The 22,528-nt window shown below is 40.0% G+C and overlaps 1 protein-coding gene across 3 annotated transcripts in view; it reads right to left on the bottom strand.

Moving 5' to 3' along the window:
* Positions 1 to 22,315, bottom strand: part of mpp2a (membrane protein, palmitoylated 2a (MAGUK p55 subfamily member 2)) — a 39,621-nt gene extending 17,306 nt beyond the window's left edge. Inside the window, exons 1-4 of one of the 3 annotated variants that reach the window (XM_038308448.1) lie at positions 22,084 to 22,315; positions 4,999 to 5,047; positions 4,752 to 4,852; positions 4,483 to 4,638 (exon numbers count right to left, since the gene is read on the bottom strand). In XM_038308448.1, the coding sequence (XP_038164376.1) occupies positions 4,483 to 4,638; positions 4,752 to 4,852; positions 4,999 to 5,029 (288 nt within the window). In that variant the 5' untranslated portion in view covers positions 5,030 to 5,047; positions 22,084 to 22,315. Of the gene's footprint in view, positions 1 to 4,482; positions 4,639 to 4,751; positions 4,853 to 4,998; positions 5,048 to 21,863; positions 21,961 to 22,083 lie in introns of those variants that run through there. The other 2 variants (XM_038308450.1, XM_038308449.1) reach the window with 2 other exon arrangements.
* Between the last annotated feature and the right edge of the window lie 213 nt (positions 22,316 to 22,528).

Below are 22,528 nucleotides of genomic sequence, written 5' to 3'. Positions count from 1 at the left end.
GTGTAATATTCATGTAAGGAAATCCAAAAGACAAGCAGCAGAACATGATGGTGAGAAGATTAAAAGCAAAAACATCGGCATCCCATATGTTGCTGGACTCTGAAAAAAATTCCAGAACATTTCAAACCAAACAAGACCCTTAAGCCGAGACCAGTCCTAAAGAAGAAAAACCCAGACCAAATATGAGTGGAGTTGTGTCTGCAGTTCAATGCAGTGAGGAATGCTCTGATCTATATCAGAGAAATATGCTGATGAAGGTTCTCAGTCATCCAGGTCATAGTCATTCCGTAAAAGTTCATAAAATATCCACTGGACTTGGTTTCTAAGATTTGAAGACGTTTCTCCACCTCTCCAGGAAGCTTTCTCAATTCAAATGTCTGGATCCGCAGTGAGTTTGAGTCTTATATAGACAAAGCCTTGTATCGCTTGGAAACATGCAAATGGTAACTGATGAATGGGTCGTTTGGTTCCATTGTTAGCCTGTAATATCTGCATTAAAGGGGGGGGGGGGGGGGGGGGGGGGTTGCCGTTAAGGGGGGATTGTCTCCTGTAATACCTGAAACCTGTCTATAATTGTGAAGGGTCAGTCGTTAAGTGATACAAGTGATACAAGGCTTTGTCTATATAAGACTCAAACTCACTGCAGATCCAGACATTTGAATTGAGAAACCAAGTCCTGTGGATATTTTTTGAACTTTTACGGAATATATTAGAGAACCCAAACAAGTCAACCTCTCCACAGACGCACGGTCCAACACAGAAGAGCGCCCTCCTCTGGATAAGACTCTGATGTCCATCTACACCTTATGGACAAAGGACATTCTTTGGAGGACCAGAATGTTCACATTTTGGACAAAGAAGGCAGGTAGTTTGAGAGGGGCGTAAAGGAAGCCATCTATGTTAAGAAAGGCCTCAGCCCTAATACTGTTCCAATTCACAAGAACAGCAGCCCGAGATCGGACAAAGTTCTCGCCCCTCCCTCTTTACCCAGCATGCATCAGAGCAGAATTGTCCATTCTTGAGATTGAAAGCTGTCCCAGCATGCACTGCAGCAGCAGCAGCTTTCAATGGAGCTCTCACAGAGCCTGTTGTTCCATAAAAGTACATTTTAAGTTTATTTGAGGCGAGAACATTATACTTTAAAGCATCACTATATGGCCCATTTACTGATTTAATGCATAATAAAAAAAAAAAAATCAAAAGTTGAGAGGACTGTGGCCACCAGTGGAGCTCCTAGGCTAACCGCAGCCCGTCTGCAGCAGCCCTTCCTCGGCATAGCCGTGTGTCAATTACCACTGGTTCTGATGGCGAGTTTTTGTTTTATTTGGTAAAATGCTCATTTGATTTGTGTTTATCTGACTGTGTTAATTATTTTTCCCCCAATAAAAAAAAGTTTGAATTTATTATTATCTAGAGACTATTAATAACAGGAGAAACGCAGCTTCAGACGAGTCGAGCCTGTGGTGATGTCATCAGTACGCTTCTGTTCCCAACTGACCCAGATTTATGCTGCGTGACCCCGTTCTCTCCAAGTCCACAGTTTTCTGTCTTCTACACAAGAACATTCTTGGCGAGGACACTAGTCCGTAGTCGCGTTCTAGTGAATTGAGAAACGGCCATAGACAGGCATCAGGTGTTGCAGGCGAACAAAGAGCCCAAAGACTGCCCATTCCTAAGGGGTGGACCCGTTCTTCCGATTCAATATGCATGTTTTTTTAAGCCAAAACCAGGCTTTGTTCTACATATAAAGCCTCAAACTCAACACTATTTTTGACATTTTGAATTGAAAAAGCTTCCTGGATAGCAAGCGAAATATTTTCAAACTTGGAAACAAAGTCCAGAGGATTGTTTTTTTTTTTTTTTTTTTTACTTTTTTGGATTGACTATTGCTACGTTCACACCGGACGCAGCAAGAGCAGCAAAATCGCGTCTGCTGCTTCATTTTTGCTGCTTGTACCGGTTTAGTTCTGGTGCAAAAGTGTGTCTGACGCTCGTTGGGCGGAGCTTCACTATCCTTTCTCTGCCTTGTGGCTATATTTGCTGTGATCAGAGGGAATAAAGTAGTTTTAATATGTTTTTAAATGAGAAAATCCACCTGAAAACTGAATCATTGCAGTCAGTTCATACAGATAATTATCCCACCTTCTAATGTTATTTCTGTTGGAGCCGCTCAGACCCCCACATACCAGCGGTGCGGCGACAGTAGGAATCCATTCAACAGCAGCCACTGGCCGGGTCGCCTCCTCGCGGTTCACCGCGGCAGCTGGTAGGTGTTTTTCATCTAAATAATCTAAACTGCAGGAACCAGGATAGTAAAAGCGAACATATTCTGCCGGCAGATTTCTGCATTTGAAGTTAATTTATGCATCAATAAACTGTTTCAGAGCAGTGATCACAGCGCTTTGTATCATCAGCGATGTGTCTCTCTCCCTGCCAGCTCCCAGATCAGCTTCTCTGATTGGTTGACGCGGCGCGTCGAGCAGCAAAAATTCAATTTTTCCATCACGAGCAGCAGCGCGTTTGCGTCAGATGCTTAAACGCTCCTGACGCGCTGCTTCAGCTGCTCAGACGCGCTGCGCCTGCTGCTCAAAAACGCGCTGTGAACTTTTGGTGCACCTTGACGCGCGTCAACCATTGTCTTTGCATGTAAACTCGGTGCTTCTGACGCGCCTGCTGCGTCCGGTGTGAACGCAGCATATGACCTGGATGACTGAGAATCTTCACCAGCATATTCAGCGAAGGAAAGTTTAATTATAGCACAATTCAGTACAAAAACATTTCAAAGTGCTTTATATGAATTAAACAGTTAAATATAAGTGAAAAAGCAGAATATAAGCAAGCAAATATAAAAACATGATAAAAGCAGGTAGCAAAGCAAATAAAATATATAAATCTAAACTAATAACACCTCAGTTAAAAGATTTACTAAGGCAGCTCTAAACTAATAGGGTTTTTAACCTTAACTTTAAAGAACTCAAGCCATCCATCTGAGAGTTTGTTCCAGATCAGTGGAGCATAGGAACCACATGCTGCTTCTCCATGTTTGGTTCTAGTTCTGGGTGGACAGAGTAGACTGGAACTAGAAGACCTGAGTGGTCTGAGAGGTTGATCCACTTACAACAGATCTGTTATGGATTAAAGTGCTGATCTATTCAATGATTTCTAGGCCTCATCTCTGAGCTACAGGGAGCCAGTGGAATGACTTCAGAACCGGGGTGATGTGCTCTACTTTCTTAATTCTAGTGAGATCATGGGCAGCAGCGTATTGGATCTGCTGCAGCTGTCTGATGGACTTTTTAGGCAAACCTGTGAAGACACTGTAGCAGTGATTCTACTAAACATGAAGTCATGGGTGAGTTTTTTTTAAATCCTGCTTTGACATTAACCCATTAATCCTGGAGATGTTCTTCAGGTGATAAAAGGCTGACTTAGTAACTGCCTTTATGAAACCAAGATTTCAGCCAAAATCAGTGGTTTCTAGCTTTAGTAGCTGTAGCTGTGAGCTAACTGGATCTCTCCTTCTTTGGCCCAAAAATGATTGCCTCATTTTTTATTTATTTATTTGGAGTCTCTGATTTAAAGTTCCCTACTTAGTCCCTGTTCGTCAGGTAGGATTTAAACCAGTCCAATGTGGTACCAGAAAGGCCGACCCAGTTGTTCAGATGCTGTAATAAAATCAAGTGATCATCAGTATCAAATGCAGCACTGAGGTCCAATAATACCAGCACCGTCATTCCGCCACAGTCTGAATTCACACGGATGTCAATGAACATCTAATTAGGGCAGTCAATGTACTGTGGTTGGCATGGAAACCTGACTGGAAGACATAAAAGCAGCTCGTCATTGTTAAGAAGGGATTTAAGTGTTCAAAAACAACTTATTCAGTAATCTTACTGATTAGGCGGAGGTTTGATATGGGGCTGCAGTTCTGCAGGATCCATTTTTCAACAATGGCTTGATAAATTTTGCTTTTGAAGCCTGGAGGAAAACATCAGACATAAGAGATTTTTTAATGCTTTTACTTTATATTAGACTTAAACCAGGTAAAACCTTCATAAAACTTGTGGGTTAAACATCAAGGCAGCAGGAAGAGGAGCTTCGCTGTTGAACTGTTTCCAAATTGCCAGAATTTGGGATTTTACCAGAGTTTATTCTAACTGGAGACGGTATCGGTTCTGGAGTTGGCTTTGATGTACATACTGCTTTTTCATACCTTGTGTTTTCTCAGTAAAGAACTTTGCAAAGTCATTGCCAGGCCTTTTAAGATTGCAATCCATCGGCCACAGATAAAAGAGGGTCGATTGTAGATGTTTTTGTTGATAATCTCAGAGAAGAAAAATTCTCTTGCATCTTTTAATTGTAAATTATATCTATGAAGTACCTCTTTGATATCAGATCTACTAACATCCAAATGAGGCATGATTGAGGAGGGTTTTCACAGTGAATTATGCCAGTTCCTGTGTGTTCATATTTATTCCACACCTGGAAATGAGGCTGTGTGAGAATGTGGGCGAGCTCAGCTGCTGTGTCAGAGCGCTGTGTGAACGGGTCCAGATCTCTGAGGATCTCCTGCAGAAGCTCGACATTGTTCTCCCTCACTGGTGACAACCGGGGCTCCTTTGGGCTCTCCTCTTGTTCCTAATGCATTAATCAACAGTGGCAGATTTTGTTAATTGGGCTAAACAATACAAATGTCTTTAAATACATACATACATCTGTTTCAAATATTCATATCTGAGTGTAAATCCCACCAAAGGGCTTTCCATGATGCCTTTGAGGTAGATGAGGTCCAGGTCATTGGCAATGGTGGAGCTGGTGGTGCTGTCACTCATTGTGTCCAACCCCTGGGGAACTGACACAATCATATACAGCAGCAGTGCAAACATTAATTTAGAAGATAGAAAACTTCATAGAGCATCAATAAGATTAAAAACATTAGATGCACAGAGAAGAGTGTTGGTGATAAATGTTGACATGAAGAATGCAGTCGGGTCTCACCAGGCTCTGTCCTGGTGGAGGCCACAGGCATGGCAGAACTTCAGGCAGTCTTAGAGACAGAGAACGAACAAACAAAATCAATGCAGTAAAATCAGTATAGTTTTAGCAAAAGACATAAGAAAATAAGCTTGCTGTTCACTTTTATCATCTGCATTCAGCTAAAGAAGAGTTTTCATATCTTGGACTTCTTTAAAGGTAGAAAAATCAGAATTACAAACATTCAAGGGCATTTTACGTGTTTGACCAACTTCATAATGTATAAATAAGGATAAATAATAATGTATGTTTGTAAGAGAGAACCTTCTGGTTTAGCTTAAAGCAGGCTTATGTTTTTAAACAACATCCAAAGCTTTAGACATATCACCTGAACACGATGAGTGAATGACTGGCTAGAATGATGGCAATGAGACCCATGGTCACTCTGGAGGAGCTGCAGGATCACCTGCTCAGAAGCTGCTCATAGGAAAGCACTCTGTTAGACTCCAATTCAATTTAATTCATTTTATTTATATAGCGCCAATGCACAACCCATTCAGATCATACAGTCAACACACACAATGCTAACTTTCAGGATGAGTAGCAGGAAGTGCTAAACAAAACCCAAAATAGGTTCACACCATGGAGAAGACCATGAACAGATGAGGTAAGGGCTGTTTCTATCGATTGTATATTGATTAATCTATCGATCAATTTAGTAATTGATTAATTAATCAGACTAGTAATTGATTAATTGATTGGTTATTGTATTAACGGATTAATCTATTAATCCTTTTAGTAACTGATGCATCAATCAAGGATTTTAGTAATTGATTATTTAATTGATAATTTTAGTAATTGATTAATTGACCCATAATGTTTTTTTATAAGTTAATTAATCTAAAAAGAGATAATTTTAGTAAATTACAATAAAAAAAAAAACATGAAATACAGAAAAAAATGCTTTATTGCACGTTTGAAATGAACTGTAAATGGAAAGCATGTAACAAATATTCATTCATATACATTAATAATATAAATATATCAATAAAGAAAAGATTTAATCTTTAATGGAAAAACATTCTGTATTTATACATGATTTTAGATTATAACTAGAATTATGTCTCAGTTACTGCTGTAAGTAGGTTATTATTTTAACATATGGTAAGTTTTAGAGTCTGTGTGGCATTAATCTGTGTAAAGATCAGATGAGGATTAATTCAATGATTGATAAATCATAATTAATCCAATGAATTGTTTCCATCTGAGAATACATCAAAGCTTTTTTTTGCCTGCATAACAATTGACTGAAGCGAGCTCAATACAAAAACATCCCTCAGTTCACTTTTATTATTGGAAAGATTTAAATCCATATATCCTCTTCACCTCCTTCCACTTAAATATGATGAATCTCTTTCACTAGAAAATAAAATCCTATTTGATAAGGTTTATGGTTTCAAGGTGAAAGAACAGTTTTCAGAATGCTGGATCTAAAACATCTGACAATAGTGGAGCTTTGGAAATAATCTAGATTAACCTGATTTACCAACAGCCGGGCACAAGGATTTTTCTTTTCTTTGGTCAGACTTATGTTAAAATCAGAAGAAACATGTTTCTTCTGGACAAGTGGAAGAAAATGGAAGAAAGTTTTTGGAAGAAAATCCTGGTAATAGATTGAAACTCATTATATGCATCAGGCTACATAAGAAGAAATCTTTATGAGAATAAAAACAGACACAAAGAATTTAGAATTTCTATAATTCATTAAGTGTATAAAAAAAAAAATGAGGTTAGGTTAGGAAGGATGTACTGCCTGTGACAAAGTGGTTTAGTTTGTGTTTAGTTTACCACTTGTCCCTTATTCTTTCTTCTAATTGTTTGTAATGCTTAAATTTAAACATTAGTTAGCAACTTTGCTTCACTTACTATCCCGGGTTTGTTTGTGTTAGCATTATGTTGCAGTTTCCATCTACTTATGTTTAGGTTAAAGCTTTTACTTCAGGATTATTGGATGAAATTTTTTATTTTGTTTCAAATTATATTCATGGTTTTTGTTTTCCTTTTTACTCACCATTGTTTAAGTATTTCCTGCTAAATTGACTAAATAATGTCATCCATTACCTTGCTGGGTTCTACCATTTAGAGGGTTTCCTTTTGAGTTATGCTTTGTTTGTTTTTCTTTAAAGTAACTTTTTGAGTTATCATGTTTCACACTGTTTATTTTGCAGAATCTTTCTTTATGTAGATGAGTTAGTAAATTAAATTAAGTTTATTCCTGTTTCTCTGTTTAGACTAGGCTTGTTCCGATCAGATCCACGTATCGGATCGGACGCCGATATTGGCAAAAAAATGCGTATCGGCAAAGCATGTGAAAATGCCGATCCAGACTGCCGATCCAGTTTTTTTTTTTTTTTGTCCGGTCCGTATTTTCCAGTTTCGCCGATTGAAACAATCCATTCCACTATTTTGCGCCAGTGTTCCCCGAATCCGGTCCGTAGTTTCCAGAACACCTTCAAAACACCCACAGGTCCTTTTGGGTCTGTCTCCCGGCCTAACCATTAAAACAGGTGAATTGGAAGATAGCGGGGAAAATGTCAGCCGTGTGGGATTATTTTATCCTGCACGATGTGTAGATGGAGACTAGGTGTGGAGGACATTGGGGAGTATAAGGCATTATTGTGTAACTATTATTTGCACTGATTTTTTTTAAGCAGTGTCTTTTTTCAAGAGTAGAGTCCTGATTCTAAGTTAATAGACTATTTTCCACTCTTGTCTGTTTTGCATTTTTATTAAAACTTACAGTAATATAGCACCTTTAACTGTTTACGGTTTTACTGTTCACTGTGCAATATTAGATTGCTATTCATAATTTTGTCCAGTTTGTGTTTATCTCTTAATAAACAGGTAAGTTTGTTGTTACCAAGCATTGTGTTTTATTCAATCTCACCTAATTCAGCTGGCTAGATGTTATCAAGAGTACTAAAACCCTTTTCAACATGAGTCTTACAACTAAGGCTAAATACTTTAACTTAAACTTAAATACATGCTCCGATAGGCTGGTATCGGCCAGTATCGGTATCGGAAGTCCAAAAACAATATCGGTATCGGATCAGAAGTGCAAAAACCTGGATCGGGACATCTCTAGTTTAGACTTTGTTTTTTTACCTGTTTAATTGAGGCTTGGTCCACTTGGTCCACTCAAGTGTTGCCACTTGATTATATAAGCCCTGAGCTCTTGGAAGCTCGAGGAAAAATGTTTTGTCAGAGAGAAAAGGAATAAAAGACAACAGAGAAACTGGAACCGGTGGCTGAAGCTGTTTTTTTTGGTTCACCTTATTGACCCTCGACAAAACTACCTCACACTGTCCCTAGTGGAGGAGTTTAAGTATCTTGTGTTCTTGTTGACGAATGAGGGGAAGATGAAGCGTGTGATTGTCAGGCTGTGAAGCGAGTGCTGTACCGGTCTGTTGTGGTGAAGAGAGAGCTGAGCCAAAAAGCAAAGCTCTTGATTTACTGGTCGATCTATGTTCCTACTCTAATCTATTGCCATGAGCTTTGGGTCATGATCTAAAGAACAAGATCCCGGACATTAGGGGTGGGTATTGGCAAAGAAGTCATGATTCGATTCGAATCACGATTCACATGCCACGATGCGATTCTATCACGATGCATCACGATACTTGAAATATTGCGATGCATTGCGATATTTTCACTGAACACTGTAAGAACAGTGTTCAGTGAAACCAGTGGCTGACTGGCTGGGTATGATCTGGATAGTGTCTTCAATTGATACATGACTAAAAGCAACTGAATTCAAACATAGCTGTATTTATTGAAACGACTTTTGGAGGTGTTGCCATGAAAACAAATACTGGACAGAAATATTACTATTACTGGCGTTGGACACACTGACAAAAAGATCTTAGGATTCATCAAACTTAAAATAACAAAATAAGGATAATACATGGCCTCAGTGGTCCTTTAAACCAATGAAATGAAAACATTCAAATGTATATTTCCCCTTTTGCAAATTACGTGCATCATATCAATTTAGTTTTTACCTTCTTTGTTTTTAAAGCAAAATGCATCCAAGCATCTGACTTGAAATGATATGGAGCCGGGCGAATTTTCTCAGGCACCTCCATGTTTTGTTCACGAATGACTCATCTCAGTATCCCGCGGCCGGAAATGCTTGTGACACAAAGCAGCGGGCATCAACACATCTATAGCAACATCTGCTGGACTGGAAGTTGTATTCCACTTGATTTGGCTGATGTGCGCCAACCATTAATGTATTTTATTTGTTCTTTTTTTTTTTATTAAGAATCGATTCTTGCCATCAAGAATCGATGCAGTAGATCACAAGAATTAGAATCGCGATGCATCGATATGACGATTATTTTGCACACCCCTACCGGACATAAGATACAAAATTAGTTTTCTCCGTAGTGTGTCTGCTCTCTCTAATAGAGATAGGATGAGGAGCTCAGGCCCTCCCTCAGGGGAGGACTCAGAGTAGAGCCACTGCTCCTCCATATTGAGAGGAGCCAGTTGAGTTGGCTGGGGCATCTGGTTAGGATGCCTCCTGGACGTCTCCCTGGTGAGGTGTTCCAGGCACGTCCCACCAGAAGGAGGCCCAGGGGGGGACCCAGGACACGCTGGAGGGATTAAGTTTCTTGTTTGGCATGGGAGCGCCTTGGTATTCCCCCGGAGGAGCTGGCCCAAGTGGCTGGGAGAGGGACGTCTGGGACTCCCTACTGAAGCTGCTACTCAAGCGACCCGACCCCGGATAAGCGGAAGAAGATGGATGGATGGATGGATGGATGGATGGATGGATGGACGGATGGATGGATGGATGGATGGATGGACATAGACACAGAGAAGGGAAAACGCTTTCTTCTATACTCAGATTACACCAGCTGGCTTTCTTTTTCTATAATTCCCTCTGCTATTCATGCCCCCAAAACCCCTGATTCATAGATATTGAGTCCCACCTCAAGGTTATTACTGGATTTGGGCCAGCTTAAGGCAAATTATTCACCAAAAGAAACTAAACTTTCCAGTACATTTGATCTTCTGGTGGAAAAATCCTTGGGAAAAAAAGACATCCATACGAAACTTCCAACCCTGCTGACAATGACAACCCTAAACCTAACCATTACCAGTGCAAACCTGAGTCTAAGCTTAAAATAAAGGAAGTGAAAACCAGAAAAACCTCATTTATCTGGAACAAACGGTTCCCAATGTGTCCATGACATCTGAAAAATGTATCCTCACTCTCATAAACACACACATACACACACTCACACGGCAAGAAGTGATGTCAGCTAGAGAGGGTGGAGCTTCTGGGATTGTTTTCGAATGAAGCCCCCTCAGACTGATGATGACAGAAGAAATAAGGACCAGAAATTGATCAAAACTCATCTAAACATGACCATGACAACACATGCAGTTATTTGGATCAGATAAGAGATTAGATAACCCTCCATAGATACCTATCTGTGGGCGTTTCTCAATTCACGAGAACACGAGTACGTACTCGCGTTCTCGTCAATTCCGTTCTTGGCGAGAACGCAGGAAGAGCGGACTTGACGAGAACGCGAGCACGCAAGCACGTATGTGTATTGGAGCAGAAGTGTACTCGTGACGTCATCACATGCAACGTTGTTTAGCATTTCTTTAACAGTCAAAACTATTTATTCCCTACACAAAACATGTTGAAAACAATATTTTTAATTTCTAAAGCTTAAAAAACATTAAAAAAAAATTACCGAACCGCAAAAAAACGCCATCAGAACGAGCGGTAGTTCACACATAACTAGACCGAGATAAGTGCACTACAGACGGGGTAAATTTAGCCCTGGCTGCGGTTACCTTCGGAGGTCTGCTGGTCACTCTGGTCCGCTCAATGTCGGACTTTTTTTTTTTAATTTCGCACTAACTCTGTAAACAGACCACACAGGGAGGCTTAAATGTATAATGTTATCGCCTCAAACGATTTCAAAACGTACTTTTGAAGAACAACAGCAGCAGAAAAGGGAATGTTTAACCTAACACTGTGAGCGCTGTCTGGAATCAAGCTGCGTCCGCGGGGCATTCTGGGAAAGCGGTCAGTTTGAAGAACGCACAAGTCTGCTCTGATGCATGCTCGATAAAGAGGGCGGGGTGAGAACAACATCCGGGGATTTTATGCGTTCTCAATCTGGCGTTCTTGAGAATTGGAACGGTACTCGGGCTGAGGCTGATGACGTATCACGAGTACACGAGCACACGAGAACGCTCAAGAACGCATATTGAGAAACGGCCCTCGTCTCTGTTTTTGTTGTAAAAAAGAAGAGCTGCTCTGAACTCTCATGGCTGCCATGGCAACGTGTCCTCCATCAGTTTTGCACTCATCGCTGCTCATTGCTACAGCGGGATGTTATACAACACCTTAAGCAAAATCAGGACAGACTGGGAGGCAAAATGATGATCAAAATAAAGAAAATCAGGTTTGCCCTGAAGATTTTGTAATCTTTCATCCATCTTCCATCCATATTTATTTAAGCTGCTGTCAATTTGAAAATAAAACATTAGAGATCCAAACTCTTGTTGTAAGTTGAGCAAAATATCAAACTAATAAAATCTGATGAGGAAAGAATCCCTTGAACGCTAGTCTAGCATGAAAAATATAAAATGATTGACCTGCATTTATGACAATATAAAGGGAGAGAACAGAAAAACTAAGACATCTGTTGTTCAGTTCTGGCTTTTACCAGGTTCTAAAACATTCAACACTTTAGTACAAAACAACACAGAGCTGTTCTCATAGTGCCACACTAATATGTTCCAGAACAAAGGAACTGATGAAGCCTGACCAAGGCGCTGTGTGTGAAGGCCGGTACTGTGGGGGCCGTACTCTGACTGATGACCGTTTCTCTGCTGATTTAGAGCAGCTCTGAACTGAAACATTAGAACATGATGAGCACGATGAGTTTAGGTCAACAAGGCCTGAATGTTACAAACTGTAATATAACAATCATTCTCCCCCACACACAATAAAGGATACGTTTAAGTACAGGTATAATTATTCTGTGTTTTGACTGTTTCTGTCATATTTTTTTAGATTTTTGTATGGTGACCTTGAGTGTCCAGAAAAGCACCTTTTAAATAAAATATTTTATTACTATTATTAATGTTTATCTGCATGGGTTTGAGCTGATTAAAATCAGTTCAATCAGTTTCTACTCTGGCTCATGAAGGTCATATATTACATGTCTGGTACATTAATTATATACTTCCAAACCAGATTAACTCCTACTGTACAGAGACATGTCTCACTGTGTTACTTAAGTGAGAACCTTATACCAGGCTGTCATGATCGCAGCCCTGGTAGCTGATCTGATTACGCACTTCATTCACCTGCCCTCCCCTCCCCATTCTCTAATTATCATTCATCTTATTCACCTGCTCCCTCTGCTACGTATACGGTTCAGAGCAGCTATCGTGGCCAGATCATTATTCTTCTATTCTTAGTTAATTTGTCCATTCTTAGTTTATTCATGTTATGTTTTCGTACGTTATTCTTGTTTGTTTCTTAAGAGTTAAAGTTCCTGGTTCCTGTCCTATTTCTTGAAGGCCAGTGGATTGAGAGGGTTTGGTGTTTGTCTCCTGTCTCCTGGTCGTGTCCAGGCTCTTCTCCACTGAGCCCTCAGGGTTTTGGCTCGGCATGCGCGGGAATTCCCGTAAGCCTGGCTCCAAGGTGGAGACCAGTTTAAAGTTCGGCATTTATCCTGGTACCATGTCTTGTGTCTGTTCCTCTCTACCACTGAGCCTGCCTGTCTTCATCTGCGCATACCTGTCTGAGCTCGCTGCTGGACTATTAGAACTCTGAACCTGCCTGAATGCTCTGAGGATGCCTGGAACCCTTGATCTGTCTGTTCCTGTTCAGATCGGAACCCCCTGGTAAGACTACGGAGTACTGGATCTTGAAGTGTCTGGTTATGAACTGTTTCTCTGATCTGGATCAGTCACCTGCCTGCTCAATGGGGTTGCTGACACTTTTGACGGCTCTGAGCCACATCTTGTTTGGCAGTCCATTGGTTGAATCCTGCCTTCCTCGGAAAGGATGGACTGAACTGTTAAACCACGTAAGTGACTCACTTAGATAATCATCTCCTCTCGGATGATCATGGTAACTGTGTTTCTCCCTCATGAGTGTCAGGGATTGGGCGGTGCCCCGCCCTCCTCCTGCAGCCACTGCGGTCCCTTTATCTTGAGCAGTCCGCATCCCGTCTGTTCTATTTTATTATTTTTCGGTTATTAAACGTTTTTAAAATTTCCCATGGTCTGAAACAGACATCATAGCAATGGTGATGAGTATCTTATTTAAAGGAACTGCTGCTGCTTTTCCAGTTCAGGATTTTTGAAAGGGTCATACACGTTATCAGATGCCAAAAACCATTTGATGATAACAGAATAGGGTTATCTACACCAAGTGCTTTCTAAAGCCTCGTTCCCACTGAAAATATTACGTCAATGCTTGTTTTTCAAACATGTGTCGACCTGCTAACAATCGGCATTTGGCTCCCTTCCCCCTGGCAAGAAAAAAAGCTGGTCTAACTCCTCACTGGCAGCTGGGTTAGTGTTGATTAGGCTTGTCCCGATCCGATACGTGGATCGGATCGGGACGCCGATATTGGCAAAAAAATGCGTATCGGCAAAGCATGTAAAATGCCGATCCAGACTGCCGATCCAGTTTTTAAAAAAAAATCCGGTCCGTATTTTCCAGTTTGGCCGATTGAAACGATCCATTCCACTATTTTGCGCCAGTGTTCCCCTGTTTTGCATTTTTATTAAAACTTACAGTAATACTTGCACCTTTAACTGTTTACGGTTTTACTGCTCACTGTGCAATTTCAGATTGCTATTCATAATTTTGTCCAGTTTGTGTTTATCTCTTAATAAAAAGGTAAGTTTGTTGTTACCAAGCATTGTGTTTTATTCAATCTCACCTAATTTAGCTGGCTAGATGTTATCAAGAGTACTAAAACCCTTTTCAACATGAGTCTTACACCTAAGGCTAAATATTTTAACTTAAACTTAAATACATGCTCGGATAGGCTGGTATCGGCCAGTATCGGTATCGGATCGGAAGTCCAAAAACAATATCGGTATCGGATCGGAAGTGCAAAAACCTGGATCGGGACATCTCTAGTGTTGATATCACCAGTGTGACAGAGATCAGGAAAGTAAACAATGGAGAGCAACATGTTAGGAAGCCAGCGTGTAGTCAGAGTGCTATATTGATTCGCTCTTTTATCTGTCTGAATCTCGCTCACCAGAGCTGCTCCATGTTTATCAAATGTTGTTTCAGCTTGTAGATGAGAAGCGACTGGCGTGGTGTGTTGACGTCTGTATGTTGCACTCAATGGTATCATGTAATTTAGCGGGTCAGTTCTGGTGTTCCCACAGCATGCCGATCAGAGCCGAGGCAATTTTAATAAGGGTCGCTTGCCGAGTCCTGGGTCGACATGCGTCAGTGAGCTGTTCCAAATGCCATTAAAAGCCAGTTGTTCCCGTGTTTAAACAGGTTTTTTGGCCAGTGGGAAAGGGCTATTATAGTGTGCTTGGATCTGTTTTTGGAGCCTAAATAGAATAAGACTATGTTTACCAGTTGATCCGTTTAATAGATTAGGCAATGCATGGGACTAAGAACCACAGAGCAAACTCCAAAACCTGCATGACCAACAAGGACTTCGACCTGAGCTTTATCAATCAAACTGAGTCTATCAAACATCAGTCTCAACACGACTCAAAATATGTTCATCCATTTATCTTCAGTCGGTAAGATAGTTGTAACACAGTTGAAACGGGTCTGTGCTAAAAAAGACCCCAAAATAAAATCAATCATGGATCAGCAGCTCATCCGGTAGACCAACCAAGACCAACGATATGAGTCACATCAAGACTGTCCTTAAATCCCCCTTAGCTCACAATGCATGGATATCTTGATGCTCTATGGGGTATTGAAAGATACAGAGGATTAAAATATTTCAATAGATGCAGCTGGTCACCCTAAGAAAGCTATTCACTGTGTGTAACATTTAGTTCCTAAAAACCTTAAATCAATGCAAAAAAATGTAAGATTGATTGATCATTCTCCCATCGATCACATTTCCAGCTACTTTTTTGAAGTCCCATTTTACTTGTCCTTGTATTTTATCATCTGTTCTACTTTTTTGGGGCGATTCTTATTTTTTGTGTTGATTGATTTAGGTTTTTGAATCTGTTTCTTTGTTCCTGTGAAGCAATTGTGTAAAAATAGTACTTCATTAAAATAACTTTCCTTTGAAGCTGCAACTTCAATCTACTGCTGGAAGATCTGAATTCCCCAACTGAGGGACAATAAAAGTTATTTCTATTCTATTCTATAAACTGCCTCTTCTGTGTTGAGAAAGTGGGAAATTAGTCATGCTAACCCACCTGTCTATCAAAGAGCTGCATGGAAAAGTGTTATAGAGTTATCAGTGCTAATTTAGGGGGGGGAAAATTTCCCATTGAAAACAATAAAGCTCTACTGTTATTTAATACACAGTTGAACAAAGCAGACAATAAAAAGATTTATAGCAGAATCAAATAGGTCAGGAAATAATTTCTCAAAACAGAAAAAGTTTCCAAACTTTCTTTTTCATACTTATCCAGACATGAAAAACAATCATATAAAATAAATTCCATATTTTTCTACAGTTTGTGTATCTTGCATTTGGCCATTGTCTCCTCTAGCTTTTGTTCTCAGTGCTTTCTTCTTTTCTAACCCCCATGCTCCCATGACCCCCTCCTTCTCTCTCCATCCTCCGTTTTATTGCTGTGGTGTTTATGCAAACGCGCCCCCACCCACTCATTACTGCCCCTCCTCCATTCATCTCTCACTGCTATCCATCTGCTGTGCCGAGCCACTAAACCCATCTGAACACAGGCCCGGTTCCACAGCCCGCTTAGAAGTGCAAACGGCCAAACCTGGTTCACATTCACTATTTTTATATTTCTACAGAACATCATTGTTGGAAATCAGACACAAGGAACTCATCTCATTTATCATTTGCACGTTTAAAAGATAATGTCTAAATCTAGAGCTTCAAATATAGACATTGTTGTTGTATGCTAATTGTTCAGTCCATATATGATTTTTGCATTAAAGTCGGAACAAATTTGCACAGTAACAGGGTTGTCAAAAACTACATTTTAAAAGCTAATTTCATAATCAGTGAACGCAGAGTACAGTTAGTGCCATTAGGCTCTGCTGATAAAACCATTCTTCAGTGTGGAAGTGGTCACTGTGAGCAGAGAACTAACATTCTGAGAGATGTGAGAGGAAGTAAAAAAACAAACTGCTAAAAGCTAAAAACCAGGAGAAAATCATTAATAAATGATGTGATGACCAAAACCATGACCACACCTGGAATTGGTATTTTTATGCACTTGCATTTATCTATTTATTAATTCATCCAGTCTTAATTTTCAATAAGTTTAATTATTGGTTTAAACACATGTGTTTTATTTAGTTAATTCCTGCATTTTTCATCCATTCAGTTATCATTTTTCCTTGGTCATTATTAAACTTTGTGTCAGGGTCAGTCCTGATTAGATTGATGTCACTTTTATTACCTTGTCTTTTCACTTCCTGTTTTATTTTGGTACTCATTTCCTCTCTCGTTTTAGGCAACTTCACTTCCTGAGTTCCTTCCTGCAATCAGGATCTGCCACAGCCTAATGCAATTCACCTGGTGTATGTGCTCCTCTCTTGTTTGTTAGAGTATTTAGTTCCCACCCTTGCAGCTTCCCTTTGCCAGTTCGTCTTAGTCTTTTGAGCTTAGCGTTCCAGCCTTTTTGCCTGTTAGATTTAGCTTTCTTGTGTTTTGACCCCTGCTTGGATTTGGACATGCTTTGCTTCTGCTTTTTGATACTTCTGTTTCTGCTTGATTTTTTGTTGTTCAACCCTGGACTGAATTAAAAGAACTTTGAGTTTTAATCACTGTGTCAGGTCTTGCATTTGAGTCCTTCATTTCTGAGCCTTGTGACACTTTGTTTCTTTTATCTGGTCTTGCTATATCTTGAGATATATATATATATATATATATATATATATTGATTTATTTGTATATATACAGGTGCTGGTCATAAAATTAGAATATCATGAAAAAGTAGATTGATTTCAGTAATTCCATTTAAAAAGTGAAACTTGTATATTATATTCATACATTACATACAAACTCATATATTTCAGATGTTTATTTTGTTTAATTTTGATGATTACAAATGACAACAAATGAAAATCTCAAATTCATCATATCAGAAAATTAGAATATTGTGAAAAGGTTCAAAATTGATGGCCCCTGGTGCCACACTCTAATCAGCTAATTAACTCAAACCACCTGCAAAAGCCTTTAAATGGTCTTTCAGTCTAGTTCTATAGGCTACACAATCATGGGGAAGACTGCTGACTTGACAGTTGTCCAAAAGACGACCATCGACACCTTGCACAAGGAGGGCAAGACACAAAAGGTCATCGCTAAAGAGGCTGGCTGTTCACAGAGCTCAGTGTCCAAGCACATTAATAGAGAGGCGAAGGGAAGGAAAAGATGTGGTCGAAAAAAGTGTACAAGCAAGAGAGATAACCGCACCCTGGAGAGGATTGTGAAACAAAACCCATTCAAAAATGTGGGGGAGATTCACAAAGAGTGGACTGCAGCTGGAGTGAGTGCTTCAAGAACCACCACACACAGACGTATGAAAGACATGGGTTTCTGCTGTCGCATTCCTTGTGTCAAGCCACTCTTGAACCACAGACAGCGTCAGAAGCGTCTTGCCTGGGCTAAAGAGAAACAGGACTGGACTGCTGGTGAGTGGTCCAAAGTCATGTTCTCTGATGAAAGTAAATTTTGCATTTCCTTTGGAAATCAAGGTCCCAGAGTCTGGAGGAAAAGAAGAGAGGCACTTCATCCACGTTGCTTGAAGTCCAGTGTAAAGTTTCCACAGTCAGTGATGGTTTGGGGTGCCATGTCATCTGCTGGTGTTGGTCCATTGTGTTTTCTGAGGTCCAGGGTCAACGCAGCCACATACCAGGAAGTTTTAGAGCACTTCATGCTTCCTGCAGCTGACCAACTTTTTGGAGATGCAGATTTCATTTTCCAACAGGACTTGGCACCTGCACACAGTGCCAAAGCTACCAGTACCTGGTTGAAGGACCATGGTATCCCTGTTCTTAATTGGCCAGCAAACTCTCCTGACCTTAACCCCATAGAAAATCTATGGGGTATTGTGAAGAAGAAGATGCAATACACCAGACCCAACAATTCAGAAGAGCTAAAAGCCACTATTAGAGCAACCTGGGCTATCATAACACCTGAGCAGTGCCACAGACTGATCGACTCCATGCCACGCCGCATTGCTGCAGTAATACAGGCCAAAGGAGGCCCAACTAAATACTGAGTGCTGTACATGCTCATACTTTTCATGTTCATACTTTTCAGTTGGCCAACATTTCTATAAATCCTTTGTTTTTATTGGTCTTCAGTAATATTCTAATTTTCTGATATGATGAATTTGAGATTTTCATTTGTTGTCATTTGTAATCATCAAAATTAAACAAAATAAACATCTGAAATATATGAGTTTGTATGTAATGTATGAATATAATATACAAGTTTCACTTTTTAAATGGAATTACTGAAATCAATCTACTTTTTCATGATATTCTAATTTTATGACCAGCACCTGTATATCTTACACCTGGACTTCCTGCTGAGGAGAGCCCACCTGCCTCCACCCATCCTCCCCACCTTCTACAGAAGCACCATAGGGAGCGTTCTAACCAGCTGTCTCACTGTGTGGTGTGGAGGCTGCAGCGCCTCAGACTGGAAGAAGGTGAGAACAGCAGAGAGGATCATGGGGGCTCCTCTTCCCTCCATTAAAGACATTTCATCCCAATGCTGCGCGTCCCGAGCCCGTGACATCATCAATGACCCCTCACACCCTCACAGTGGACTGTTCTCCCTGCTGCCCTCTGGGAAGAGGCTTCACAGCATTCAATGCAGGTCCAGCAGATTCCATAACAGTTTCTTCCCCACTGCCATTACACTGCTGAATGTTGTGTAAAATGGGTTATTTTATTTATAAAAAAATTTTATGTTAGAACTGTAAATATAGTCATAAATTTACTATTTTTTAAACATATTTATTAATGTTTTTCAAGGCTGCACTTTAAAAAATGAAATTATCTAGAGCTGTTTTAAATGAAATTTATTTTTGTTTTCGTTCGTGTAAACAAAATGACAAAATAAATCTGTCTAAGTCTAAGTCAATTCTGATTGTTAGCGGGTTGAAAATATGCATGGACCCGCCATTTTCATGGGGAAAGAGGCTAGAAATAGTCTCTCTTTGTTGAAGGATGGGACAGAATTTCTACTCTGGGAATAACAGAATGTTATTCAGGTTTTTCATATCAAATAACATTTATAAATTCAGGGTTTAATCCAAAATGTTCTGCTTTGAAAGCAAAGACTTAAACCAATAGATGTCGGGGCAAAAAAATTATGTAAAATAAACTGTGAGATCTGCATACATTCCCATATATTCCACTATTCTTTCAAAATGAAGAAGTAAATCCTTCTATTATAACGTTTTAAGAAAAGTGGTTAGAAAATTTGTGTTTTGTTTCTGTTTCTGGATTTAGTCATTCTGCTTTTGTTGGTTGATCAATTGACCTGGGATTGACCTCATGCTCTCTTGAAGAAGCTTGAATATTTACACCCGGCCTGAGAAAGCTGCAGCTGTGAACCTAGCTTGGTGTTTGAGGAACGGATGAAGCCAGGATCCGTTGATCAGGTTGGATCCATTAGATCATTTTCAAGGATTCCTGAATTCAGCTTTCGTGGAACAGGACCCTGGAATCTGTAAAGTGCCTTTAGATGACATGTGTTGTGAACTGCCACTATATAAATTAAACGGGATTGAATTGAATCAGATCCTGCTTGGTCCATGTCGCCCTTGTAGAGCTGAAGTTGGTATTCGCTTTGCAGCTACACAGTCGGCTTTTCAGCCAAAGGCCCCTGGACTCATCAGTGGTAGGTTTTAGTTTCAAATCTAAAATACAGTTTAAACCTGGGCTGAATTATTTCACAATGCACACAACAGAAAATCCATTGATATTCCCAGTTGGGGATAAAAGATAAAACAGTATTTTTTTGTAGTTCAGGTTATATAACTATCTCAAGGTGCTACAAGCAAAAATCCCATAATAAGAAGTTAATTTGGGACATATGTGTATTTTCAGGATTTATTTCCTCCCTCCACAAGCCTCATGAATCATATCACAATGGTTGGGGGTCTTAGGGGGTCCCAACCTGTACTTTGAGAAGCCCTGGTCTAAGGCAAACCAGTAACAATAACTGTTCATCTGAATGGCTTTTCATCTCATGTGAGGATCTCAGTAGATGATGTAGTGATGCTGTTATTTTAACAGCTTGGATTTAGTTACACTTGGAGTTCATATCAACTCGCAGAGGTACGAACAGAAATAAAAGCTTCTATAAGTAAATGTGGTCATTTATATCAAATTTTTATGAAACTAAATGGAAAGGAATCAGAAATGGAATATAAAAAATGTGATTTTAAGGCACATCAAGCAACCCCTCAGGCTAGGATTTAAACCTAGAGTCTCTGTCACCTTGAGCAATCTAAGACAGCCCTATAACCCCCCTGGGGGGGTTTAACATTATGCAATACTAGGGAGTTGCCTAGGGCCCCAAGTTCCTGGGACCCCCATAAAACTCTGTTTACATGTATGATTAATACAACTATTCCGTATTTGTGCACATTAATTATGTTTTTTGACATTAGTTCTTTCTCTAAAATGCCATCAGAAGGCTTATAATATTGGATCAGTCCATTTGCTGCACATGTTCAGAAAGGTCCAAACAGACAGCAGCAAACCATTTGAAAACAAACGATGCAAAGAGCAGTGTTGCCAACTTAGCGCTTTAGTCGCTATATTTAGCCACTTTTCAGACCCCTCTAGCACTTTGATTTCTAAAAAGCTCCTAGCGCCAAATCTAGCAACTTTTTTCTGCTACTGGAGACTTTGGAGACAACATCTAAAAGCAGCGAACTCTGCTCTCCAGAGCGAGTAGATTGGTAACCCCGCCTCCTGCTCTCCTCTATCTTATCTGCTGTCATGATTCATGCAGCTATTATTTCATCCAAATGAAAAATGGAGAACAGATAAGCAGATCATGGCTTGTCTACAGTGAAAAGAAGGACTGGGTTATTTACTTTGGCCTTTTTGGAAACACAAGAAGGAGCAATCAGCTAAGTGAGCTTAGTGCTTGGAAACAATCTTTCATTCCTTTAGAGACAGCATGAAAAGTCAGCTGAGTACAAAACATAGAGAGGAAAACAAGAAGAAAAGGGACAAGAAGAGAGGGACACAACCTAGAACAGATAATGGATGTCTATTCTATTTCTCTATCTGTAGAATGGGGCTGTTTTATGTGTTGTCTTCTCAGTCCAGAGGGCCCCCTGCCTGTCTTTGCCCAGGGACCCTAATTTCCTAAATCTGCTCCTGCTATGACCCGTCATATATTGATAACAGTTACATTAATTCTTTCATTCTTGAGGTATTAATTTCATGACTGTAGGTATGAATCCTGTGAAGTCATGCTTAGTAGATCAGTCACAGCAGGTGTAAGACGGGTCACATATTTTGTCTTAATAAAAGTGTTAAAACAGGTCCTTAAAAATTAAAAAGACGCTTCAGCCTTTTAGACAAAAAAAAAATCTATGTTGAATGGAAGAGAAGCAGAGCTCCTCCAATCAGTCCCAGGGGTCATAAATAAGAAAACATGACGCACCTGCTTCTAAAACGTAGACAATCTGAGCGACCAGAGAACAAAAGACGCTACTTGGCATCTTCCCTACAGCCTCACCATCAGCCCGCGCGCATCACGCATCCCTCTCATCATCATCATCATCATCACCACCTGCACCTTCCACTAGATCCACCAGCAGATCTCCACAGCAAACAGCATCTCTGCAGCTTTGCTCGTGTCTGTGGGAGAAACATCCTCCTACCTTTAAAAACAAGCAGACGCGCTTCCCGCTGACTGGATCCGCTGAGCGGCTCTTGACGTCTTGCTTGTTGGAGACGTGAAAACGGCGACGGTGTCAAAGTGGAGGAAATATACCCGCAAATTCCGCCGAATTTTTCAGAATAAAACTATTTTTTTTTTATAAAATACAAGCAATAATACGTAAGCTATAATAACACAGAGCTGTCCGAGGGTCGCTCTTCCGGTCCCACAATAATAAAGCTATGAATGGGGCCCCAGAGGGCCCCTCCTTCTGCTGCATCACACAATGAAACCCTCCCCAACAGACCGCGTTTGGCAAAATAGATAAATAAAAAAAAAAAGATGCACAGTCAAATGAATAAAAAGGTTATGATAAATGCCTTTCAATTGAATCTTGTTGATAAAATAATAATAATAAAAATTATATAATAATAAAAAAAAATGTA

The sequence above is a fragment of the Cyprinodon tularosa genome, unplaced genomic scaffold (genome assembly GCF_016077235.1).
Source record: "Cyprinodon tularosa strain WSP-4 unplaced genomic scaffold, ASM1607723v1 ctg637, whole genome shotgun sequence".
Lineage (NCBI taxonomy): Eukaryota > Metazoa > Chordata > Actinopteri > Cyprinodontiformes > Cyprinodontidae > Cyprinodon > Cyprinodon tularosa.
The sequence above is the reverse complement of the archived record's forward strand: the minus strand, read 5'-3'. Positions and strand labels throughout refer to the sequence as shown.